At 41.6% G+C, this 21,599-nt stretch overlaps 1 protein-coding gene across 13 annotated transcripts in view; it reads right to left on the reverse strand.

Annotated features, from left to right (window-relative positions):
* Window positions 1-21,599, reverse strand: part of ITPR2 (inositol 1,4,5-trisphosphate receptor type 2) — a 259,828-nt gene that overhangs the window by 33,463 nt on the left and 204,766 nt on the right. For all 13 annotated transcript variants that reach the window (XM_086885021.1, XM_086885019.1, XM_086885012.1 and 10 more), the window contains 6 exons: window positions 12,765-12,872; window positions 11,042-11,234; window positions 7,918-8,043; window positions 4,743-4,918; window positions 3,267-3,431; window positions 1,045-1,240 (listed from right to left, as the gene is read on the reverse strand). In XM_086885021.1, coding sequence (XP_086741147.1) covers window positions 1,045-1,240; window positions 3,267-3,431; window positions 4,743-4,918; window positions 7,918-8,043; window positions 11,042-11,234; window positions 12,765-12,872 — 964 coding nt within the window. The remainder of the gene's footprint in view (window positions 1-1,044; window positions 1,241-3,266; window positions 3,432-4,742; window positions 4,919-7,917; window positions 8,044-11,041; window positions 11,235-12,764; window positions 12,873-21,599) is intronic.

Raw genomic sequence — 21,599 nt, forward strand, 5'->3', positions numbered from 1 at the left:
AAAAATAAAAAACAAAATAAAATCATGGTATGTTAAAGAAATCTGTCAGGTTCTTTTTTTTCATATAGTTTTCAACCAGCTGCTGAAGTACACCAGGCCCATGAGTCTTGAATGACCTTTGCCTTTTTTGTGAGCTTTAAATCCTGAAAAAACAACTTCAGGAAAAGACTGGCAAACACTGAGTGCACACAGCCCCGGCTGGGTTCCGCCAGTTCTGTGCTTGTGTAGAGGTCTGAAGGGCTCAGCATTTGGGAAAATCATGCCTCGAGGAATTTAATCACCAGCTATTCTCAAGTATTTCTCTGCAGCCAGTTAGTCCCCTGCCCATGCTCCCAGCAGGCTGGTTGGCAGCACATACAAAGCTCTCAACAGACCAGACCTGGCTCTTTTCTAGCACAGCAAGTTTGTAGCTCTCTATTCACTTTAGCAAAGTCTCTCATTCCAGAAAGCTGAAATCCTGGCCTTTTTAAAACTGGTTCCAAACCTCCCAATGACTTTACTGAAGGCAGGATTATACACTAACAATGATGATCATGAGATACACACTGAATTTAAAAGATGCCCCTATCAGTAGAAATGTGAATTCTGTAATAAATTTCTGCTGAATGAAGCTTAAAAAGCAATGAAATGAATGCAGTTAATGAACATGTTAAGATCACATGCCTCACGCAGTACACGGAAATTACCATGAGCTGCTTTTAAGGTGGGATGAGAACCAATACAATCCACTCCGATCTGCTTTTCACTTAGGAAAATACTTAGGAAATACAGATTATTTTTTTAATGTTATCATAAGTTTGTGAAGCAAACATAATAAATCAAATGTGTTAGATTTTAGCATTTCAACAAATAAGCCCAGTCTAAAACAACCCTATACACATTAAATTTTACACAGAGACTTAATTGAGTTCTAAGGTATATGGAATTAGTTCTGCAGTCACGCAGGCACCAATAAAGAAATTTGATGTCCTTAGATGAAAAGTTAGGTTAGGCAGACAGAAAAAGGGATACATCAGAAGGAAATTTTAATATAAAAAACAATACCTGCAGCAGGGGTCCTGATTTTCAACCTGTCAACCTCCATGATAAAGTCATCTTTCAGGAAGAGGAAGCCAATGATGGAGAAGAGATAAACCAGGATGAGTGCTAGCACTGCAGTGAGGATAATTGAACGGCCATTCCGAGTAACACTTTTTATCACATTTAGCAATGTCTCCTCCCTGTACACCAGATCAAACAGCTGGGGAAGGCAGAGGGTAGAGGAAAAATGAATACAAATGAGGCAGTATATAGATTCTACACAGGAAAACAATTTGAACTACTGAAACATACATTAAGCTATGTTCTATCTTCTCAGCTTCATAAACTCACATTGATTTCAGTGGGAGCTGGGCATGCTTATGGAGGAGAAAATCTAGCACAGAACTTTACATTCTAAAACTAATTATAGCAAAATCCAAAGCTACAAAGTATATTTGAGCCTGATTCAGAGATGGACAACACCTACCATCAAGATCCATTGTTTCCCCCTGTATAAAACCAGGTTAGATTGAAACTGAAGAAGTGTCTTCATACTATGGATCTTTATCTACAAAGTAATTTTTCATGTTATCTCTCATCTGACAAACATGCACAGGCTGCAACTCAAAAATGCACTCATACATGTAAGTAATTACATATTTGTAAACTTATTTGAGTTCATGGAGTCATGTAAATGTCACATGGACAAGGATTGGGGCCACCCCTCTTTAAGACAAAGTTAAATTCATGGCACTATTTGTATAAGACTAGAAACTTTTAGTCTTCTTTATCCTGCATTATAAGCTTTCCTGGTATTTAAAGAAAAGTATATATTAAGATAATGTTGCTTTAAGTGTCAAAAGCCTAAACCAGCAATTAAATGTGACAGGAGCTTTACAAGAACCTCTAACTTTTTTTTTTCTTTTACAATTTTCTTGATGTTCTATAGTGCTTTGGACCTTATCTATAATGTATGTATTTCTACTTCAAAACACTCCGATTACTGATATAAAGTGACACACTGATTTATCAAAACTCTCCACAGAAGAAGGTATTAGCCACAACTTATCTGAAATCCACAGCCTTATGAAAGGATTAATAATGAAGGAAGAAAGAGGGGAGACAGTTATAAACAAATATTAGAGTTTAGACTACATCCACTAAGTGAACACCTGGAAGCAACCTGATTATGTGGATAATGTCCATGAATCATGGACATTGGTCAACAGCAATCACTGAAAAAAAGTAAGTACAAAAAATGTTTCTTAAGCTGCTTGGCACTTTGGATAGAGATCACCTAACTCATTGAAGGAACAGCAGGTAATTTGTGCATTTTTTAAGAAGGAGAGTTACATCTATTTGAAGAGGATCCTGCAGCTACAGCCACAATCTTGGCTCCTTTAAAGTCTGCTTCAAAGTTTGAGCAAATTTCAATGTCAAAATCTGGAAAGTCTGACTTCAACAGGAGCACTACTTGAGTTAGCACTAAACCCCTGCTTAACACATCTTTGAAATGCTAGGAGTTCACCACTATTCAGCAAGTGACAAAAAACACAACAGGAAAGTGAATCAATGTAAATGACCACAGTTTAGTCAGTCTCCCTACAGTTTCACATGTCCCACTATAGAGCAAAAGGATTAGCAAACGAGAGCAGTGAAACACCTTTTACTGCTACTCAGCATGAAGGGAGCAGTTAGCAGAGTTTAGCATAATTTTGTGTGATTCATTTTCACTGCACCTGTACCAACTTATTAAAAGGCATTCCATCTGGGTAATGGCAACGAAAGAAAATGAAGTGGGATACATTTCAGGTGATGAATCTTCCTGCTACACCAGAGGCATGCCATCCGCATTTCCCAAGTAATTTGTTAAAAATGTATTGGGGATGAGGAATGGGATCCTTTGGTACAGGTATGATGCACACACCCCTGGACAACCCAAAATGCTAGGACTGACAGAAGATACAGGAACACAGAATATAAAGAAAGCTGGGAAAAAGGAGTGGGCTGGGTGATGATTGTCTGAGAAGAAAGGAGCAAACTTTCAGCTCTAAAACAGATAAAATAAGTCCTAACAGAAACAGGCTCTAATAAAAACAGCAGCTCCTAAGGGGCAGCAACACAACGGCATGCTAAAAATACACATGATTTGGCTTGATTGTCAGGAAGAAATTGAAGACAGCTGCACGGGTAACGGTATTTTCTATTTTTGCAAAGTTTTCCCCTCCACAGCAGCACGTACTTACCAGGAAGCTGTAGAAGAATTCGTGCACGCAGAGGCCCAGCATGCAGACCAGGACATAGGCCACGTGGTAGAGAAAAGCCATGTCCATGATGACCGCTCTGTAGCCACGGGTGAAAGTCCCACGGTTCCCAACAAAGCTCACCAGGAACACGATTTTGTTACAGAGCTGTAGAGGGGTAACAAAGGCTAGGTTTAAGCCATCAGAAAAATCTTGGTATTTATTGTTTGGGTTTCTGTCTAGATAGGTTGGTTTGACTAAAAGCACAACCTTTAGGTAGATAGCCGGAGTGAGGTGAGAGAAATCCAGCTGTGACAGTGCACTGGGAATGAGCCCGTGAGGGTGAGTGGAAGTACATCACCTCTCCAGCACTGCACTGTGCCTCATTACATTGTGATTTATTCCTATAACATTAGTGATGACGTGGGCAGGGTTAATGTCACGAGGCATTAAAATCCAGCTGGGGAGTGAACTCCCAACAATTTTGAGTTTAGACCCGAGACTATGTGAGAAGAGCGAGGCATGCTACTACCAAGAGAACAATAGTAACACAACAGAAAGTGTGTGTGGGGGTGTGTGAGATCTATTTCCTTCAGATCGTGTTCTTCAGTTTAAAATCCCTAAAAAACCCTTACATAACTGAGGACATTTTTGAAGTACAGTATTTAAACAACAGCATTAGATTCTCCATGGCTCCCAAGCTTTGCCTGCACACGAGCAGCACTGCACAAGTGAACAGCAAAGGGTCTCACCTCATCTCTCTGGCAGTCCAGGACAAGGAATGAGGACTCAACATGACTTTTTGTTCACAAATTTGACGTGGGCAAATGCTGCTTACTTGCCTTTACCTTTGACTATATGTCTGGGTATTTTTCAGTATGTGAAATTCTCACATACAGAACTGGTGGCAAACAGCACAATACTTGGTGCTGGGGTGAATTAGAGCTGTAGCAGTCAGGCAGAAATTTAAATAGATGACTTGTGAGCACGACTGTGTATCTTACCAAGCTCAGTAAGCATGCAAACTTATTCACGTCTAAGTTAAGAGATCTGGCAGAGGGCTGAGAGAATTTTTAATTTTGAAAACTCTTTTCTTCCTGAAAATATATTTAAGGTCTCAGAAACATTTCACAAATTTGTGTCAATAGTGCTGAGATTACTGGTAGAGAAAATTATTCTTTTAACATGAAACTGTAGATTTGATTGCCCTTATGCAGCAATATTTCTTTAAATTTCATATTTTTTTGTTTGCAAAATATTTGCATATGCACAAAACTAAACCAGTTTTTTTCTTAGCTTCCCACTTCGCTGACACTGCTGTTTCAGGATGACTGGAAATGATTTATTTTTTTGGCTTAACCAATTAACCAGAAAAAGAAGTTTTTGCTCAGCTCTAATCAAAGGAGTTTTTTAATAGGAGACCCTTAACATCTTTCCTTCTGCTGAAAGGGAAATTCTGGTTGCTTTTGAAGTACTTACATTAGCAGCACCAAGGAGTATCAAGGTAGGACCGAGCCCTATAGTATATATAGACCTGAGAATAACAGACACCAAAAAGGGTCGAATGCCAACAGGCTTGGAGATGAAAAACAGCATTGCTGTGCAAAACGCCACTGCTATCCAGAGGAGCACGGAAAACAACGGTGAGAGCGTGCCTGCACAGAGGAGAAAGGGAGATTTGAGAAAGGCATCTTTGGAGACTCCATTTTTCACCAAGAAACGGATCCAAAAGATCAATTCCTTTGCCGGCAGAGCTAACAAAAGCGTGATTCATGCATCACAACTGCTGACCACAGCTTGCCCTAATTGCAGCAGGAGCTATTATTCTCAGAGCATTGTTGCTTTTTGCACAGGTAATAATACGAGCGGCTAATGAAATTTCCATTAAAATCCAGGGAGTGCTCAGAGATGGAACAGTTTACCCTTCTCCTGGAGCAAGCCACTAATCAGCTCCCTTCTGCAGGGATCATTAGGGCCCCTCCGGTCTGATTCCATGATTGCTCAGCTACAGAAATAGCCGGTGCTGGGGGCAGCACAGCGAGTGAGAGGAGGGACACGTTTCCAGCCCCGGCTCCCAAAAAAGCAGCTCCCTCCCGAAGGGCCGCGGGTGTTGCGCAGGAGCCTCTGCACGGGAGCGGGGCACTTGGCACAGCGGGAGCAGCCCCGGGCAGGGCTGGGCAGCATCTGCAGTGCTCCCGGGTGCCTGCACAGCCAGTCTCTGCTGCTCTGCAAGATGCTGGCTCCAGGCGCTCCCCGAGTTTTGAGCCATGCCCCTGTTTTCCCTCACCCTCGGCTTAAAGCCCTGGAAACGCACCATGTTGCTGCGATATAAAAAGCACATTCAGATCTCAAGGCACTGTCACACTTGTACACTGACTTCTATTGTTATGGGATGAACTGAGAGGTCAGTGACGGGGGAGAAGGGAATAGAAAATTTAGCTAGACTCACAATAGGAATCATGCTATCTCTTTGGCAACAGATACACAGCTGAGCAGCATCGCTGGGATTAGAAAACAATGAGACCAGGCCCTAGCCTCAACATTCAGATGGCATCCAAACTCTTCCGAAGTTCAGGAGTGTTTCTGTGTGGGAGGTTCAAGGTCAGCTCTGGCAGAGAGTTTCTTTGCCAACAAGATTTAGACACTTGTAAAGGATCTTAAAAAATTACTTTCAAGCCCATCTGAAAGGTAAGGCCAAAGCTCTCTGTGGTTCTTTCACAAACTAGTTTTTCTTCCCTACTGCAGGTCCAGCAATTTCATGTTGCAGAACCCACACCAGGACCATGTGCAGACAGGTACCCTGAAGGTAAGGAGTCCTCACAGAATCATGGTTTGGGTTGAAAGTGACCTTAAAGATCATCAATGCCTATTCTCCCTGCCACAGGTAGGGACACCTTCCACGATCCCAGGTTGCTGAGAGCTCCATCCAACCTAGCCCTGGACAATTTGAGGAATGGGGCAGCCAAAGTTTCTCTGGGCAACCTGCGCCAGGGCCTCAACACCCTCACAGGGTAGAGTTTTTTTCTAATATCTAAACTAAACCTACTCTCTGCCAGCTTGAAGCCCTTCCCCCTTGTCCTGTCACCATGGGCTCTTGTCTCCTTTGTTTCTTTTAGGCTCCTTTCAGGAATGGCCTTCAGCTGGAGCAGTTTTGCTTATGTCATATTACATAAGAACAGCAAACACCTCCTAAAAGGCAGCATTTTGGGATGATTAGATCAACCCAGGCACCTCTATACAGGTGAATAGAGGTGGATTTACACAGGGTGAAGGGGAAAAATGGGAGACAAACTCCAGCTGTTGGATCAGGCTATGGTGGAGAGGGAGGCTGGAAGCAAGGAGGATGCCTCATGACCTGCTAATGCGATTTGGCCACACCTATTCCTTATTGCTCAGGAGTCCCTTTGGCTTTACAAGCACCAGGAGCTGGAATCCTGAAATGCGCTATCACTGGATTACTGGGGCCACTTAAACTAAAGCCATATAAATCTGCAGTTCAGAAAAAGTATTAATACCTACTGATTGCAGACTAGAGGATTTGCATGAGTATAGATTAGCTAAACTTTAGTAGCTTAAAAGGTTTATTTTTGACCCTCTATTTCTCCTCTCATTCTCTGTGGGCTCTAACATGCTCTGTGTGACTCCCCAGTTTACAAAGTCCTAAGGAAAAGACGTTTCCCTTCTCCAGGGCACAGCCCTGCAAACTCTGCTTCACTCCACAAGGCTGTGGAGCTGCCTGAGCTGTGACCTGCAGAGACCATCCCTTGGGCTGCGAGGGCAGTGTGGTCCCCATGCCAATATATTTTAATCTGCTGCCTTTCTGTTCTGCCAGCCAGCAGGAATGTTTGCTGGTGCCAGCTGTGGTGTTTGTGAAAAGCACATGTATCTACTAGAAGCTGGACTGCTTCCACCAGCCCAGTTCACATGCCATCAGACAGAGGTGACTTTCAGTCACATTACTGACTGGCCATGAATCAAAGGCCCAGAGGTGAGTGGCTCTGCTCCCATTACCAGTATTCTGAACTATTTGGTCTGCTTTATCCCAATTAAGCTTGTTTGGGCTTCAAAGAGGCCTCCTGCTAGTCTGCTGCATTCATAGCAAATAAAAAATTTCATTAAATATTTCCTGTGACATGGGATGAAGCAGAGACAGAATCCTAAGTTTTAAGAGTATTTTTACATAATGCATTTATCCCTTGCAACATTTATACCCTTTTATGCCAATAAACAATATAGTCAAAAGCCAACAAGCTAGTTTTCAAATAATTCTCTTCCATATGTTTTCAAGACTGCAAGTCATTCAATTTGGTCAGGCTTAAGAAGTCTCTGTCCCTCTGTTGCCAGGAATCCTCCTTCAGTTCAGAAGCTGCAGCTAAATGTGTGCAGTAGGACACTGCAATATGGCAATATAAAAAAATTAGCTGAGATCATCTAGATAATCTCCAGCTTATGCTCTGTCTATTCTACTCTGCATTGTGTGGGCCATGTGACACACAAATCAACCACCACATTTCAGACAACATCTGGTACCTACTTAGGAGACATTAAATGGTTTCCAGATATGACTGAACCTGAAAATGCAGCTTTATTTGTTACCTTTAGAAATGAAAGCATCTAAAATTAAAACAAAAAAATAAGACCAAACTCTACTTGCCTTCATCTCCATCATCTCCAAAAGGGTAGAACAGAGCAACTGCTAAATTGATGAATACAGCAAGATTGAAGGAAATGCTTCCCCAGAGAGAGATGTGTCTGGAGAACCAAAACAGGGCTGGATTATCTAGAAAGGGAAGAAAAGCAGCAATCAATAAGCTGAAAGCAAGCAGAAATTCAATCACCAATGGCCCCAAGGGAATTAAATACAGATTAATGTAGAAAATATGTAGATCTTTAAAATTAACTAAAATAGACAAATATTAAACATATATTTGCCATAAAACAGTGTTTCAAGCAGAGCTTTTAATCCAAAGATCACAATACAGTTTATTATATACCAGAGTTTTGCCTCTGGTAAGATTTTAGGCCTGGATATTTTGCAAGGGAGTCTTTTCAGCTGCATCTGAATCTGCAGCTTCTGTGCATGGGGACATAAAACCAAGCAAACAAATGGATTTTAGCACTCTGAATACCAGTCAACCAGAACACCCAGAATGTATCATCCAGATGACCTATTTGGACCAAGTACCCCAATGACACAGGCAAGGAACGATGGAACAGGCATGGTGTCAGAACTGGAGCATTTTCCCCACCTCTGTCAAACTAAAAACATTTTGATCTGCTTGTGAAGCAGGCAAAATTTGGTCTGCCTGGGTTTTGTTTCTACAGAAGCTGACTGTTTCCTGTGTGATGCTCAGAAGTTCATGGTCACCTGCTGACCAACAGCTCTGTACTCCTGCTGGAAAGGACTCAAGCACACCATGATCTCCATATGTGAAGTGCTGTACAAACACAGAGAAATAGCCCATACCCCAGAGAACCTACAGCCTAGCTAGAAAAGACTAAAAGGGGAAACAGTGCAAAACAGAGTTGAATTTGTGTCTAGAGTCACATACATGGTTCAACAGGAAGGCCAGGAACAAGATCAGAGGGTGCTAAGACTCAGGGAAGCACTTCATATATATTAATGCACTACAATATGCTTAAATGGACATTTGAAACAAGATCCTATGTGCAATAGTGTAAAAACATCTCTGGTCAGAGAGGTTTCAAACATGATGCATACCTCCTAACTAGATTTTAAAGTACTGAAAACTTCCTGCAAGTATGCAGAGCACCCAGCTAAGTTTTTATAAACAGCAGACTCCTTCAACTGCTTATGACTGTCTCAGGTTTTAGTCTAAATAGCCTTTAATAGCAATTAGGTAAATATTCAGATTTCACTGTGATAACCTTGTGCTGCTGACTGCTCAGATTTAAGCATTTGGAGCCATTGCAAAAATGACATCTGTCAATTTAAGAAGCACAGACTTCATGCTAACAGACACTTGGCTAAAGAATGAAACCTGTATTATCTTTTCAAATAATATAAAGAAATCCAGCATGGGGACTTGTGGGATATTCCATTAATGAAAGGAATTGAGAAATTTCTGTTCTGAATAAAAATAAAGCAATTTTCTTTGTTTACAGTATTAGGCAGGTCTGGTCTATCTAATTGTTGGGTTGGCTCTTTTATTTGTGTTTCTAATGCAAAACCCCCAGATAAGATTTTTTTTTACTGAAGTAATTTTTTCTACAATACAATGACTTTTATTCCCAAATAGACTGCAGATTCTGGAATCATGTATTTTTCAACTTATATTCTGGTCAGTTTGCCACTACTAAGTTTTTAGGGTGCCACCAAAAGAAGCAGACTTGGGTCAATGGGGCTCATGCTGAAGACTTGCTGCTGCTGAAAATTAAAGCCTGGGAATTGACGTATAGAAAATTGCAATAACATCCATGTTTCCATCACATTCAGGATCACATTCATTCTATCCTCAGCCTATCCTGCTGCTCTAGACCCTATTCCTTCCTTCCTTCCTGAACAATTGCTGTGAGCAGGTGTGTGACACCCTAAGAGCATCTGCTTTTTGGCAGTGAATGAAGTGATCACTTTTAGGCATTTTTATATATGTTCAGCCCAGAAAAGAGAAAGCTTTGGAATGACCTCACTGTGGCCTTCCAGTGCCTGAAGGGAACCCACAGGAAAGATGGAGAGAGACTCTTGACAAGGGCCTGGAGTGACAAAGCAAGGGGAATGGCTTCAGACTGAGGGTAGGGTTAGGTTGGATATCAGGAAGGAATTGTTCCCTGTGAGGGTGGTGAGTCCCTGGCACAGGTTTCCCAGAGAAGCTGTGGCTGCCCCTGGATCCCTGGCAGTGTCCCAGGCCACGTTGGATAGGGCTCTGAGCAACCTGGGATAGTGGAAGGTGTCCCTGCCCATGTCAGGAGGAGTGGAACTGTGTGATCTTTAAGTTCCCTCCCAACCCAAACCATTCTGTGATTCTATGATATATAAAATACAACTTTCTGCTCCAAAGGTCAGTGGCTGAGCTGGCAGGAGCCTTCTGACCCAGGAACATGGGCCATAGCCCCATTCCTGCCAAGGGCCAGCTGCTGTACTGCCCACCAGGGAGCTGAAGACATTCAGCATACCTGGTAGGGCTTCCCTGCCCCTCCTCTTGGTGTCCTTGCTTTGATTTCTCCCCCATGATCTTGACCAAGCAGCTCAAGGCCACACATGTGCCTCCCCAGTACCACGGGACGTGCACCAGCATGGGCCAGCTGGGACACCCTGCAGGCCAGTCATGCCAGGCTGGTGTGGACTGGCAGAGCAGGACTGATTCCACGGGAGTTGGGCAGATCTAAAGCAGCTGAGGTTCTGGTGAGAGAGGATTTTAAGTGACTGACTTTTATGAGTCTTTTAATGGCCTTTCAGGAATCTGCAAACCTCAAATATGCAGCTACACATGTTTTTGTTAAATATTAGGGGCCTTGGCTTAATTAGGTGCAACACTATCAAGATTAGTAGAACTACACCCAGTTCTTCCGTCCCTCAATTTAACTTTTGGAGTCCAAAACATCATCTTGAACAAATTAATAACTGTTCCATATTACACTTATTTTATGGAGGCATGCAAATATCTCAGCTGACCTACACTCTCAAGCCCAGAACAGTTTTGTCTGTTGTAGTGTCAGAGTGAGCAGAGAAAAGTGTATCATTAAAATTAAAGTATTTGAAGGTTTAAAAGCAAGGTTTTAGCATAATGAAGCTATTTTTTTAAAATTACAGTACTTACTCCTAATTTTCTTTTGCCACTTCATCTCGTTGTACAGATCCTCAGTCTGCTGGAAAAAGTCATTGACTTTGCTCCCTTGTTCATCTCTCTCTGTTGTATTGAATACCCGACTTTTGGATTCCCGAGTGAGGAATTCACAAATATTGGGGACAGGAAAGACAATCTTTTCCATTGTTCTATCATGGCGAACAATCTACAAATAAAATGCACATTTTTGTCAGAGTCTGTGACTATCCAATTAATTTTGTCATATCTTTTCTTGTTCACAGCTCCCTTTTTATTTACAAATTAATGTATTAATTATTTGAACATTACAATAAAGTTGGACCAATCAATCCCAAAACAGAGTAAAGCAGTTTTTATTTTCAATAGCCTGCCTGAATAAGGTGGCAAATATAAGTCTCAAGAAAAACCTAGGTTCAGACTTCCCCAAATATAAAAAATGTTGTAATTCAGAATGCTTCAATTTGTCAGCAAATTGAAACAAATCTCTCCCAGCAAAATGTGGAGAAGTTCAGGGGCTTTCTGCTCTGATTACAAAATACTTTTCTCATCTTGAATCTCTTTCTATGATGGGATAAGTTGTAAAGGTGAATATACAAAAATAACACTTTGTTATTCAGACAGCACTCGTATCTTGTCAGTCTTTGTCTTTTTACTTGACAAACCCCAAGATTTTGAATTGCTTGCACTTCAGCACCTAGCAAGTTACTGGTGAGGCAGCTAGATTTTATTTTATCACACCACACTGCCATCAAATTTGCTTCCCCATTCTGATTGTTGACTTTGCATTACTAAAAATACAGAAATGGGTAGAAAACCCTTTTTGATTCTTACAACCATGCTTCCCTACAGCCACTGGTGAAAATAAAAAAAACCCACTATTTGAATTTCAAATCAAACAAATGAGGTATGTTAATATAGGGGAGATAACATCTGAAACACCAAACAGGTCTAGGACTGCTTTCAAAGACATGCAATTATCTATTTTGTACAGCAGCAATGCTGGGTTGAGTTTCACTTTTCCACAAGAAGCTATTGGCCACATAAAAGTTGACCACGGTGCTTGCTTAATGCCTAAATTTACAAGCTACACAGATAAACTGGATGATAATTGCTAAGAGAGACCTCAGCAGCACCCAAATTGAAATGCATTAAGAGGAGCACTGAGCTGCTCTCTGGACAGCCAAGGCCATGGAGGTTCCACCTATCCTGTGGTAGGATACCTCTGTGGACCTTTATCTAAGTCCAACCCATGGCAGGTGTAAAGTTTAAAATAGAGAGCAGAACTGCTGAACCAGGCCAAGCCTTGGTATTTTAAACAAAAGCCATATTGAATGTCTACACCACTTCAAAACCTCTTTGTACTCCAGCCAGAGTTTTAATTTGAACAGCCAGCATCAATGGCTTTGAAACTCATGATTATTTATTTGAGTGATGTGCCATACAAGAGGATTCTTGACTTCATTACACAGGTCCTATCCACAGTCATTATTTTCCTAACAAAACATGTTTGCTAACACACAGCAAAGCTACTGTGAAACGATGGTTTGGAGGCACTTCTAATATAGGTGTATTCCTTTATCTCCCACAGCCAAAAGCATATTATTCAACCTCCTCCTCATAAATAATCCATTCCATTTGGAAGCTTAAGAGGAGGAGATACACCACACGCAAGATACAGACTTGTCTCATAGTCCATCTTCTGGAGAGAATCCTTTACCTCTATCTGTGCCGTATGTTTGGCATAAAACCTCAAGGCTTCATCTCCTTCATCTGGATCTGACCCTGGCTTCAGCATCTGTTGCAGTGTTTTATTGTGACAAGCCAACTAGAAAAAGAAGAAAAATCTGATTTATGTCCTGCTGCTATGTTTTCAGCTTTATCATCTCCACTTAACTAACACAAATCCTCCTTCCCCTCATTTCCATATACTTACATGCTCAACCCAGTGGGGCTCTTTCCACCGATAACAACAAAAATGTAATTACTTGAGAACAATAGAAACAATTTAGTCCTACGAAGTCAACAGAAAGTCTTCAGCTGAGATTTATGAAAGGCAACTTAGCCTCCAGCCTGGATGGTTTTTGGAAGGCTTTTGACAAATGCCAAAAACTTAGACTGAATGCAACTTTTCACTTGAGTTTAGACATAATATTTGCATACCTCTGAGTACTAAATTAAATTTACAATTAATTTTTCTCAGTGACTTCAAATGGCTAAACTAGGTTGTAGGTTGGTATTCCAGGGCTGTAACTATTTCTGAGGGAGCTGGACTGTAGTGCCAGGCAAATACATCCCTAACAGCACATATACACAGTAAATAGATATATACACACATACACATAAATACATATCTCTCATAAACTTTTACAAATTATACATTTCATGTGATTGATAAAATACATCTGTTCTATACCGAGTAGTAGATATTTTAAATGCTCCATTGCTGCACAAAGTTTAATAAGAAAAATGTTGGCAAATGCTTTCATGATGTCCTGTAGGTGAGTGAGAAACAAAGACCTAATTATAAGGCTATTAGTAAAAATTCAGTTTTCCCCACATCATAGCAAGTGGTTTCCATCAGGAATAGCTGAGGCGTTTCACCTGTTTTAAGATGGGAAAAACTGCAGCAGGCAAGAAAAGGAAAAGCCACCTTGCAGATGTGATCCAGGGCTGAATCATCACAGCTGACATTACCACAACAGACCATTAGAAATGAGGCAGGCATGCACTCAAAATGACCACAGGAACTGGGGCTTTGAAGTGATGATCACCACAGGTGGGCCAGGATTGTGCTACATCAAATAGCACAGCCTGGTGAGGAATTATAAAATAATTGCACAGCTACAAAAAAGACTGACAGGGATTAAGTCTGAAAGTAACAATGGATCCAAACAGATACTGTAAGAATCTAACCAGAATGTGATTTCACTCATCTGGAATTTGCATGTCTCATTATCTCTCTTTTTTTTAACAATAAGGCAGGGGACAGGTACAAACTTATCAAATAAAGATGAATAAAAAAATGGAACATCCAAAAGTAAGAGAATATCAGAAAGGAATATTCAGGAAGAATAAATGTGCTTCCAACAACTTCCTTGGGGACAGAAGTCTGCTTGGTCCTGACAGCAGAGCCTGAGCCAACATGGCACAACATCAGCATTTTATAAAAGTGTCATGAGCAGATTCAGGGAGACCAGCAAAGAAATGACATGGGGGTTAACTGCAGAGGAATATTCCTTCCATGAGTAGTAGATTCTTGTCCTGAATAGTTGCTTTTTTACTCTATCTAGCAAATGCATGCATAGTATCATTACACACATTAATGTCTTTACCTAAACTTCCACTTATATTGAGACTAAAAAGGTTCCTTAAGACTGTCTGACAAGTTCTTCCCCTTCACACAAGCCAAATAACCTGATCCAATCAGCAGTTTTTGCAACATGACTGCAATGACTGCTTAGCAAGACCACTTGAATTCATCTCCTGGAGGTCTTTGCCCCTCAGGTCATGCTCTAGAATCATGGAGAAAGAAGATGAGCCATTGGAAACAAGATAGTTACAATTTAAAAACGCCCTTTCAATAGTGTTATTACTTTTGCCTTTCTGCTTTATTGGATGTCCCTCTGCTTCTGTACTTATGAAAGGGCAAGCAAGAGTGTCCAGTTCACCTTCTCTGTATCATTCATCATTCTGTGCACTACTGTCACGTTCTCTTTTATTTGTCTCTTCTTTAAATTAAAACAATCCCTATCTTTCCCATCCCTCCTCAAACAGAAGACTCTCTGTGACTCAATTATTTTCCCTGTCTATCTCCAAGTGCCCTTTACTTTTGCTATATCTCTTCTTTAAGATACGAAGAAGAGCACTGACTAGACAGAATGCAATCACACCGTGCTTGGAGTGATGAATTAGCATAACCAGGAGCAAATATATTCCCTTTTTATTATCTTTGGTAATACAGAGGAATTGCCTGTATCTTGACCTTTATTTCTCCAATGTGAACCATTTAGATTTTGAGTTTTCTAACAAATGACAAGTCAAGGACATATGGATAGTTGTTATTAAAACTATGCCAGTTATGGAGTAAGGGACTTGCTATAGATTCAGAAATTTCTATTAGTACCACAAAAAAACTTTCTATATTTGTGCTTGAACTTGTATACAGAAGCAGAAGGGAAAACCATGTCAGCTTCTCATGTTCTAATGGGACTGGCTAGAACAGGATTTGAGATTGAACCTATTATACTATTAGATTTCACATGGAACAGTGTGTATTTGGTGATCTGCACTGTGCTGAGGCTGTGCTTTCAGGCTGATGTGTGAACAGAGCCTAGCACTGCAGAACTGGGGCTTTCCAGCACAGCCAATGGACAAAGTGACAAGTGAAGAACAAGCCAGGACTTTCTGTGCCAGCCCCTTGACTCCCAGAAAAGATACATCAGAAACAATGAGGGATTGCTGACCAAGCTGGAGGAGTTGTGGCACATTTCAGATGGGGAACATACCTAAAGGCATCAGCAATCTTCAGCTGGTGAAGGTGAATCTTCTTTGCTCATAACTTCATTTCTCTCAGCTTCCAAGTCTCCCAATACCCACTTACCTTCTGTGTACTGTAGACATTCAGACAGTAAGCTCAGGGCAAAGGGTCCATCCATTTTCTGCTTGTATGGCAGTACCTACACAGGATGGATTCCTCTACGTTGACACAACAATAACTACTGCTAATATTTCTGTATTGCTACAGCCACACTGATTAAAGAACATTGTGGACAGCAATCTGAGAGAGCTCAGATCCAAAGCAGAAGCCCACAGTATGACACAGAACAGCTTTAGGAATGCTGCTATTTGGCAGCTATGGTGTTTTCTGAAGCTCTGCTTTCATGATCCTTCTTTCACCCCATAACGAGCTCAAAGGCCCACATGGGCCAGGGGGACTGTGTCAACAGCTTCCTTGACCAGGGCAGAGCTTTTTGTGAGATCAAAGACACAGAAATGAAAATAACAACTCAGTGACAAACTGTGAACCTAAAATACAGAAAACTTACACAGAAAAGTTTATAATACACCCTAGGTGACAGTTTGTGCATGGTGGGTAAAGGCCATGCAAGCTCTGAGTGATGTTTTTTTTTTTCATATTTAACTGCTGTGATGCAGTAAAGTGTTATATCCAGTGTGCTGCACAAATCTTTTGCAGCAGCTGGAGGACAAGACACAGGATGGACGTGGCTGAGAGCAACTACAATGAGACGAACAGTTCCATTTATGTTTGCAAAGCAAAGCTCAAAAATGCACCTCAAAAATATACTGCAAGTGTAGCCAATACAAAAAAGAGTAACCATCACTAGAGCCTGAATTTTCAGAGCCCCAGAAAAATCACCATTGTGGAGAACACTCCCTCCCTCACTCACTCACACATCAGCCATGCCAGTGACAATATTTTAAATGTCAACACTGTATTTTACTGCTCATCAAGGCGTGTAGGGACAAGGAAGCAATAGCACATAATGGAACAGTGATTTCCAAAGAGGGGATCTGCAAGGCAATAGCTATATGAATAAAGATCATTTGGCTTTCAGTCAGCTCCCAAGGAAGGACTGCTGTTCATCTTGAAAGATTTTTACTTAAAAAATTTGGAAAACACTGTAATAAAGCATCAGTACAAAATGTGAAAGATTGAGGACAGACCAAGAACGCTGAAGACATTAATAAAGAAACAGTAGAGATAAATGACAGAATTACAAGTAATGCTCAGTCTAAACTCCTGACACAACATGACTATAAAATCAGATCTGCTACTCATCTGGGATGCCATATATGATCAGCAGCGTGGAAAACCTGTTCAGATCCAGCTTTTGCAATTAATATATGGGTTTCCTGCAGGCCTGTAGTTTTGTAGTCAAGATTACCTTGAACAAAAATGAAGCAATTTAAATGCTCCTAAAGAAAAGACTGATTTAAAGCTGTGAACATTCATTTCACCAGCCTGTCATTAACTCACTGACATGGTATAGTAGGTTGGTTTGCCAAAATACCAGCATGTGGAAAAATTACTTAGAAAGAGAAAGTTTTTCTCCACTTTTCAATATTTCTCTAAAACGCCAAGCCCCTCCATATTTTAATAAGGATGTGTCAGTCCCTGGTTGTAACTTGTAAACCGTAGGGACCTCTCAAATTCTCATCAAAGGCATGAGGTCTTACCTAGTACACAGCTGAGATGGTTGTCACAATTCCTGCTGATTACACCAGGCTTTGCTGAAGCCCCCAAAAGGACGAGAAATACAAGAAAAAAGTACAAGAACTACAAGCTAGAGACACTAGGTTGGAGACCCCCAAATTCCGAGGGATTTATTTAATTCCCCAGCATTTTAAAACTGCCAAACATGGAGGGGCGGGGGGGGGGGGGGGGGGGGGGTGTTGATGTAAAAGTGATTTTTTTTTTTTTTTACTAGAATGATATTAATGGATGTAACACAGGCTAAGTGTCAAACACCTTAAACTGATTTCCTAGGAAAGGGTGATGGAACAGTACAAATAGCACTAAATAACTGGATGAGAAGCAGAAATAAAGGCAAAAATAGCACAAATAGCTCCTGTGCCTTGATACAATTTACATTTACAGTATTACTATTAAGAAGTATTAAGAACATATAAAAAAAAAAAGAAACAGAATTATTGAAATAATTATTGTCCTTGTTCCAGTTCTCTCAGTTCCTCTGCCAGCAGCAAGGCTGGCATGTGATGGGGAGACACCTGGCACACGGGACACTCCTGGCAGGGAAAGGCACTGGGTCAGGCAGCACCAGGAGTGCTGGGGACTCTGGCTTGTTTTGGGGAGGGAACTGAGCGTGGACATGCTTGTAAGCTGTCACTGCACAGAGCCCTCTCTGCCCTCTCCTCACTCCCCCTCTGGGGTGCCAGCCAGCCCCCCTGGAGCCTGTCAGGGAAGGAAGGCCACTCCACAGGCCTGGAAGTTAATGAACTACAGCTCTTGGGAAAAGTGAGGTGAGAGTGTTTATACTTGATGCCCAAGGTCTAACATCTGAGAGATTTGCTGTAAATTATCTTCACCCCTACCCAGTGAGTAACCACACACCTGCAGCGTGTGTTGCCAGCCCAAAGGCCAGTGGTCTTTCACCGGCGGAAGTTACAACTTGCAGCAACAGCAAAATAATGCTCAGATGAGTCTCACCTTGCTGTGCCAACAGGCTCGTGCAACCGGGGCTCATTTACAGCCCCAATATCTTCCTCTTTTGTCCTCTTCAGTCCCCTTGGCTCCCAGAGCCAGGCAGTGTGAGATCTGGCACCACCAAACACCCTCACCACGGATAACCCAGTCAGCTCACCAAACACTTCGTTTTCTGCTTAGAGAGCAAAAAAGGATAAAAAAGCTGGCAGGGGACTGACAAGAGAACCCCCAAGGATTGAGAAAAAAACAGCCAAGAGAAAGTCAAGGGAATAGCAAACAGGATGGGTGACAGACAGAAGAGCATAGGAGACAGAAAAGGAGTTCCCCTTCCTTGGCGTGCCAGGACCTTACCACGTGCCAGCTTCCCTGCCCAGGGCAAAGGAGAACATTCCAACTCCATTGGTAAACAAGGAGAGAAAAAAGCAGGGAAAAAGGAAATGTCATCTCAACCATAACTGAGCAAAAATTTTTATTCCAAGTAGCTGTACTAAAAGCAATAACAACTTCTCAGCTCCCCATGTTCCAATCAAAACTGAATGGTGCTTTCTGCAATACACAGGGCAACTTCCTTTCCAGAAGACATTACAGTTTTATAGAGCGGCACCTTTGCACTCTGCCACAAAGCAATCTGTTAACAAACATTAGGAACAGCAGGGATGGAGCAATGGGAGACTCTCAAATCAAGTATTCATTGATTTCATTTAGACAATTATACCGTACAGAGCAACCAAAAGGGTTTAGAGTTAATCTTTCCCTGATGGCTTGTGGTACATGAGCAGGTCCCTGGGTGGTCCAGACGCTTTGGATTCTGTTGCTGGGTCTTCCATGGCCTTGTGTAACCTCTGAGGCACCAACTCTCCTCCCCAGCCTCCACATGGGGCACACTACAAATTGTGGCTAATAGTGTTCTGCCTCACAGGGGAAAAATAAAACACCTCAATATTATCACATAAAAGAAACCACCACAGCTAAGTGAACTCTATCACTATTATGTTTGCAGCCCCCCATAGTAATTTCATTGCTATTTTTGTTGTGGTTTTGGTGATCTTTTTTACCCTGATGAAAACCAGCAGAAGACAAAATGACTTGTTAATATTTCAATGAACTTTACTTCCACTTGTCTCCTTTCTAATTTCTTTTCAGGCAAAGCTGAATTCCAAAAACATGAAGTGTACACATGTGTGTAGAAGTTCAGGTCAGACAAAACGTGCTGCAACCAAACAAAATTAATTTGAGGTGGGTGGACGTGAAATATCTCCACAGACTACATGCAAACTGTCACGGGCAGCTGTGCCTGCTTGAGTCAAACCAACCCAATGCAGGTAACTGGATTTTGGTGTACACTGGCCACACTGGACAGCAGTGAACGCAGGATGTGGACAGCAGTATGCAATCCAGAATATTCCAACAGGAGGACACAACTGCACTCAGAGATTGCTTCCCGTGATTACTGTAAGCAAAATTCTGCAAAGCACAGAATGAAAGGAAATCAGATGATGGAAGTGTCAGACATGATTATGGGGAGGTAATGAGAAAGTTCAGTGGCAAAGAAAGAAAAGGATAGCAGAGTTTCTGCAATTAGTCTTCTTCAGAGCAGAAGGAGAAGATCCCAGCCACATGCTGCTCCATTAAAGGCAGACAAAAACACTGGCACCAATGTTGTATAGACACAGTCTGGGAAAGGCCCAAATCAGCAGGTATATGGATCCCAAATCCACACAGCAAGAGAACTGTTCACCTCTAAAAGCTACCAACAGTTTACATACATCCAAAATACATAAATACAACTAAGAGAACTGTGAAAGGCACACCCTTTTCAGGAAGTCTTAAAATCCTTTTGTTTCCCAAGCCCTTCATTTTCTGTGTTTCTCTTCTCTGCAGAATGGACTCTGCCAGCTATCTTCTTCTGCCTACTACATGGCTTCTCTAGAAAAGGCAGGCTAGCACAACCAAAAGGAGGAACTGCTGTTGACTTTTACTTTGGGGGCAATGTGTTGAGGGGAACCGCAATTTCAAGTTTTTAAGTACGGACAGACTTCCTTTTGTGAGCCGTAAGACCAGGAGACGTTGAGTGGCACTCAACATCCCTTCCTCTGGCACCATGAGCAGAAAGTTCCTCGAGGGTTGACTCTTCCAGAATGGACTCATCCTCTTCTTCAGGATCTACCCAAACTTGTCTTCTCTCTTACATTTTCAGGATAGTGCCACCCAACTTGACATCATCACCAGCTCTGCCATGGGCAGGTGTGGCTTGGAAGACAGCCCCTGCAGAGGCTGGGATAAGCCAGCCTGTCTTCAATGAGGCACATTAAAGGGGCTTAAGACCTCAGCTGCAGCCTTGAATCATGGCTCAGACTCCGACAGCCAAGTAACATCGATGTAAAATTAAAAACCCTCTTCATAGCCAGTCCTGTTCACATCCCACCTTCTCAACACATAGTTCCACAACACACAGAAAAGCATAACTTGTTCAGAGTCAAAAACATACAAAACTGAAGCAGCAAGCAAACAGCTGAAGCTGAAACCTGTTGAATTCACAGCAGACAGGGATTTCCTACTATCTGCTGGGCCTGATAAATGTACATTGTGGGGTACAAAACAGGGCAGTGTACAAGTGTGGAGATGGGCAGGAACTGAGAGATGACTCCCCTCAAACAATTACAATGGGGATATTTTCCAACATTTTCAACCATTTTGTTAAATCTCTGCCCACCCTCCAATCAGCAGAGCAAAACATCCCTAAAAAAATGTAAGTTGGAGCATAGGACCAGAGAGAAGAGAATGTAAAATGATGAGTTGCTTATTCCAGCTCTGTATTATGGCTATTGTCCTCAGGAGAGCACTTTCACCTGGCACCTATGAAATAAGAGTTCTTGGTGGAAGTAAAAACTTCATCTTTCTCCTTACCAGATATTCACAAATAATGTTCTTTTGCCCAACCAACTAGCACTTAAATAGTGTTCTACAGACTCAAAGACAGAAAAAGCTGAAAAGGTTTTCCAAATGGAGTTCATTTAAGGTTACCACAGACCATCATTTGTAAAACAAACTCTGAAAACCCTTGCCCATAGAAAAAGGCAGAGAAAAGGATTCTTTAATCCCAGGTTGATTAGATGCTTATCTGTGTGCAGGTCTGAAGGTGATCATAAGTAACTGATCACCTCACTTTTGGTGTGGAAAAGCATAATCAGCTGTTAAAACTAAATTTCACAGCTGGACACTTTTATTCAGTATCTCATAAAGCTGCCTCAGAAAAAGTGCAAGGTGAACCTCATTTTCACTTTTCTGCACTGTGTTAAATGAATGAAATACAGAGGATGGCAACTGAGCTCTGCGGATTTGTAGATTACATATTCACATCTTGTC

The sequence above is a fragment of the Cyanistes caeruleus genome, chromosome 4, assembly GCF_971803275.1.
Source record: "Cyanistes caeruleus chromosome 4, bCyaCae1.hap1.1, whole genome shotgun sequence".
In the NCBI taxonomy this organism is placed as follows: domain Eukaryota; kingdom Metazoa; phylum Chordata; class Aves; order Passeriformes; family Paridae; genus Cyanistes; species Cyanistes caeruleus.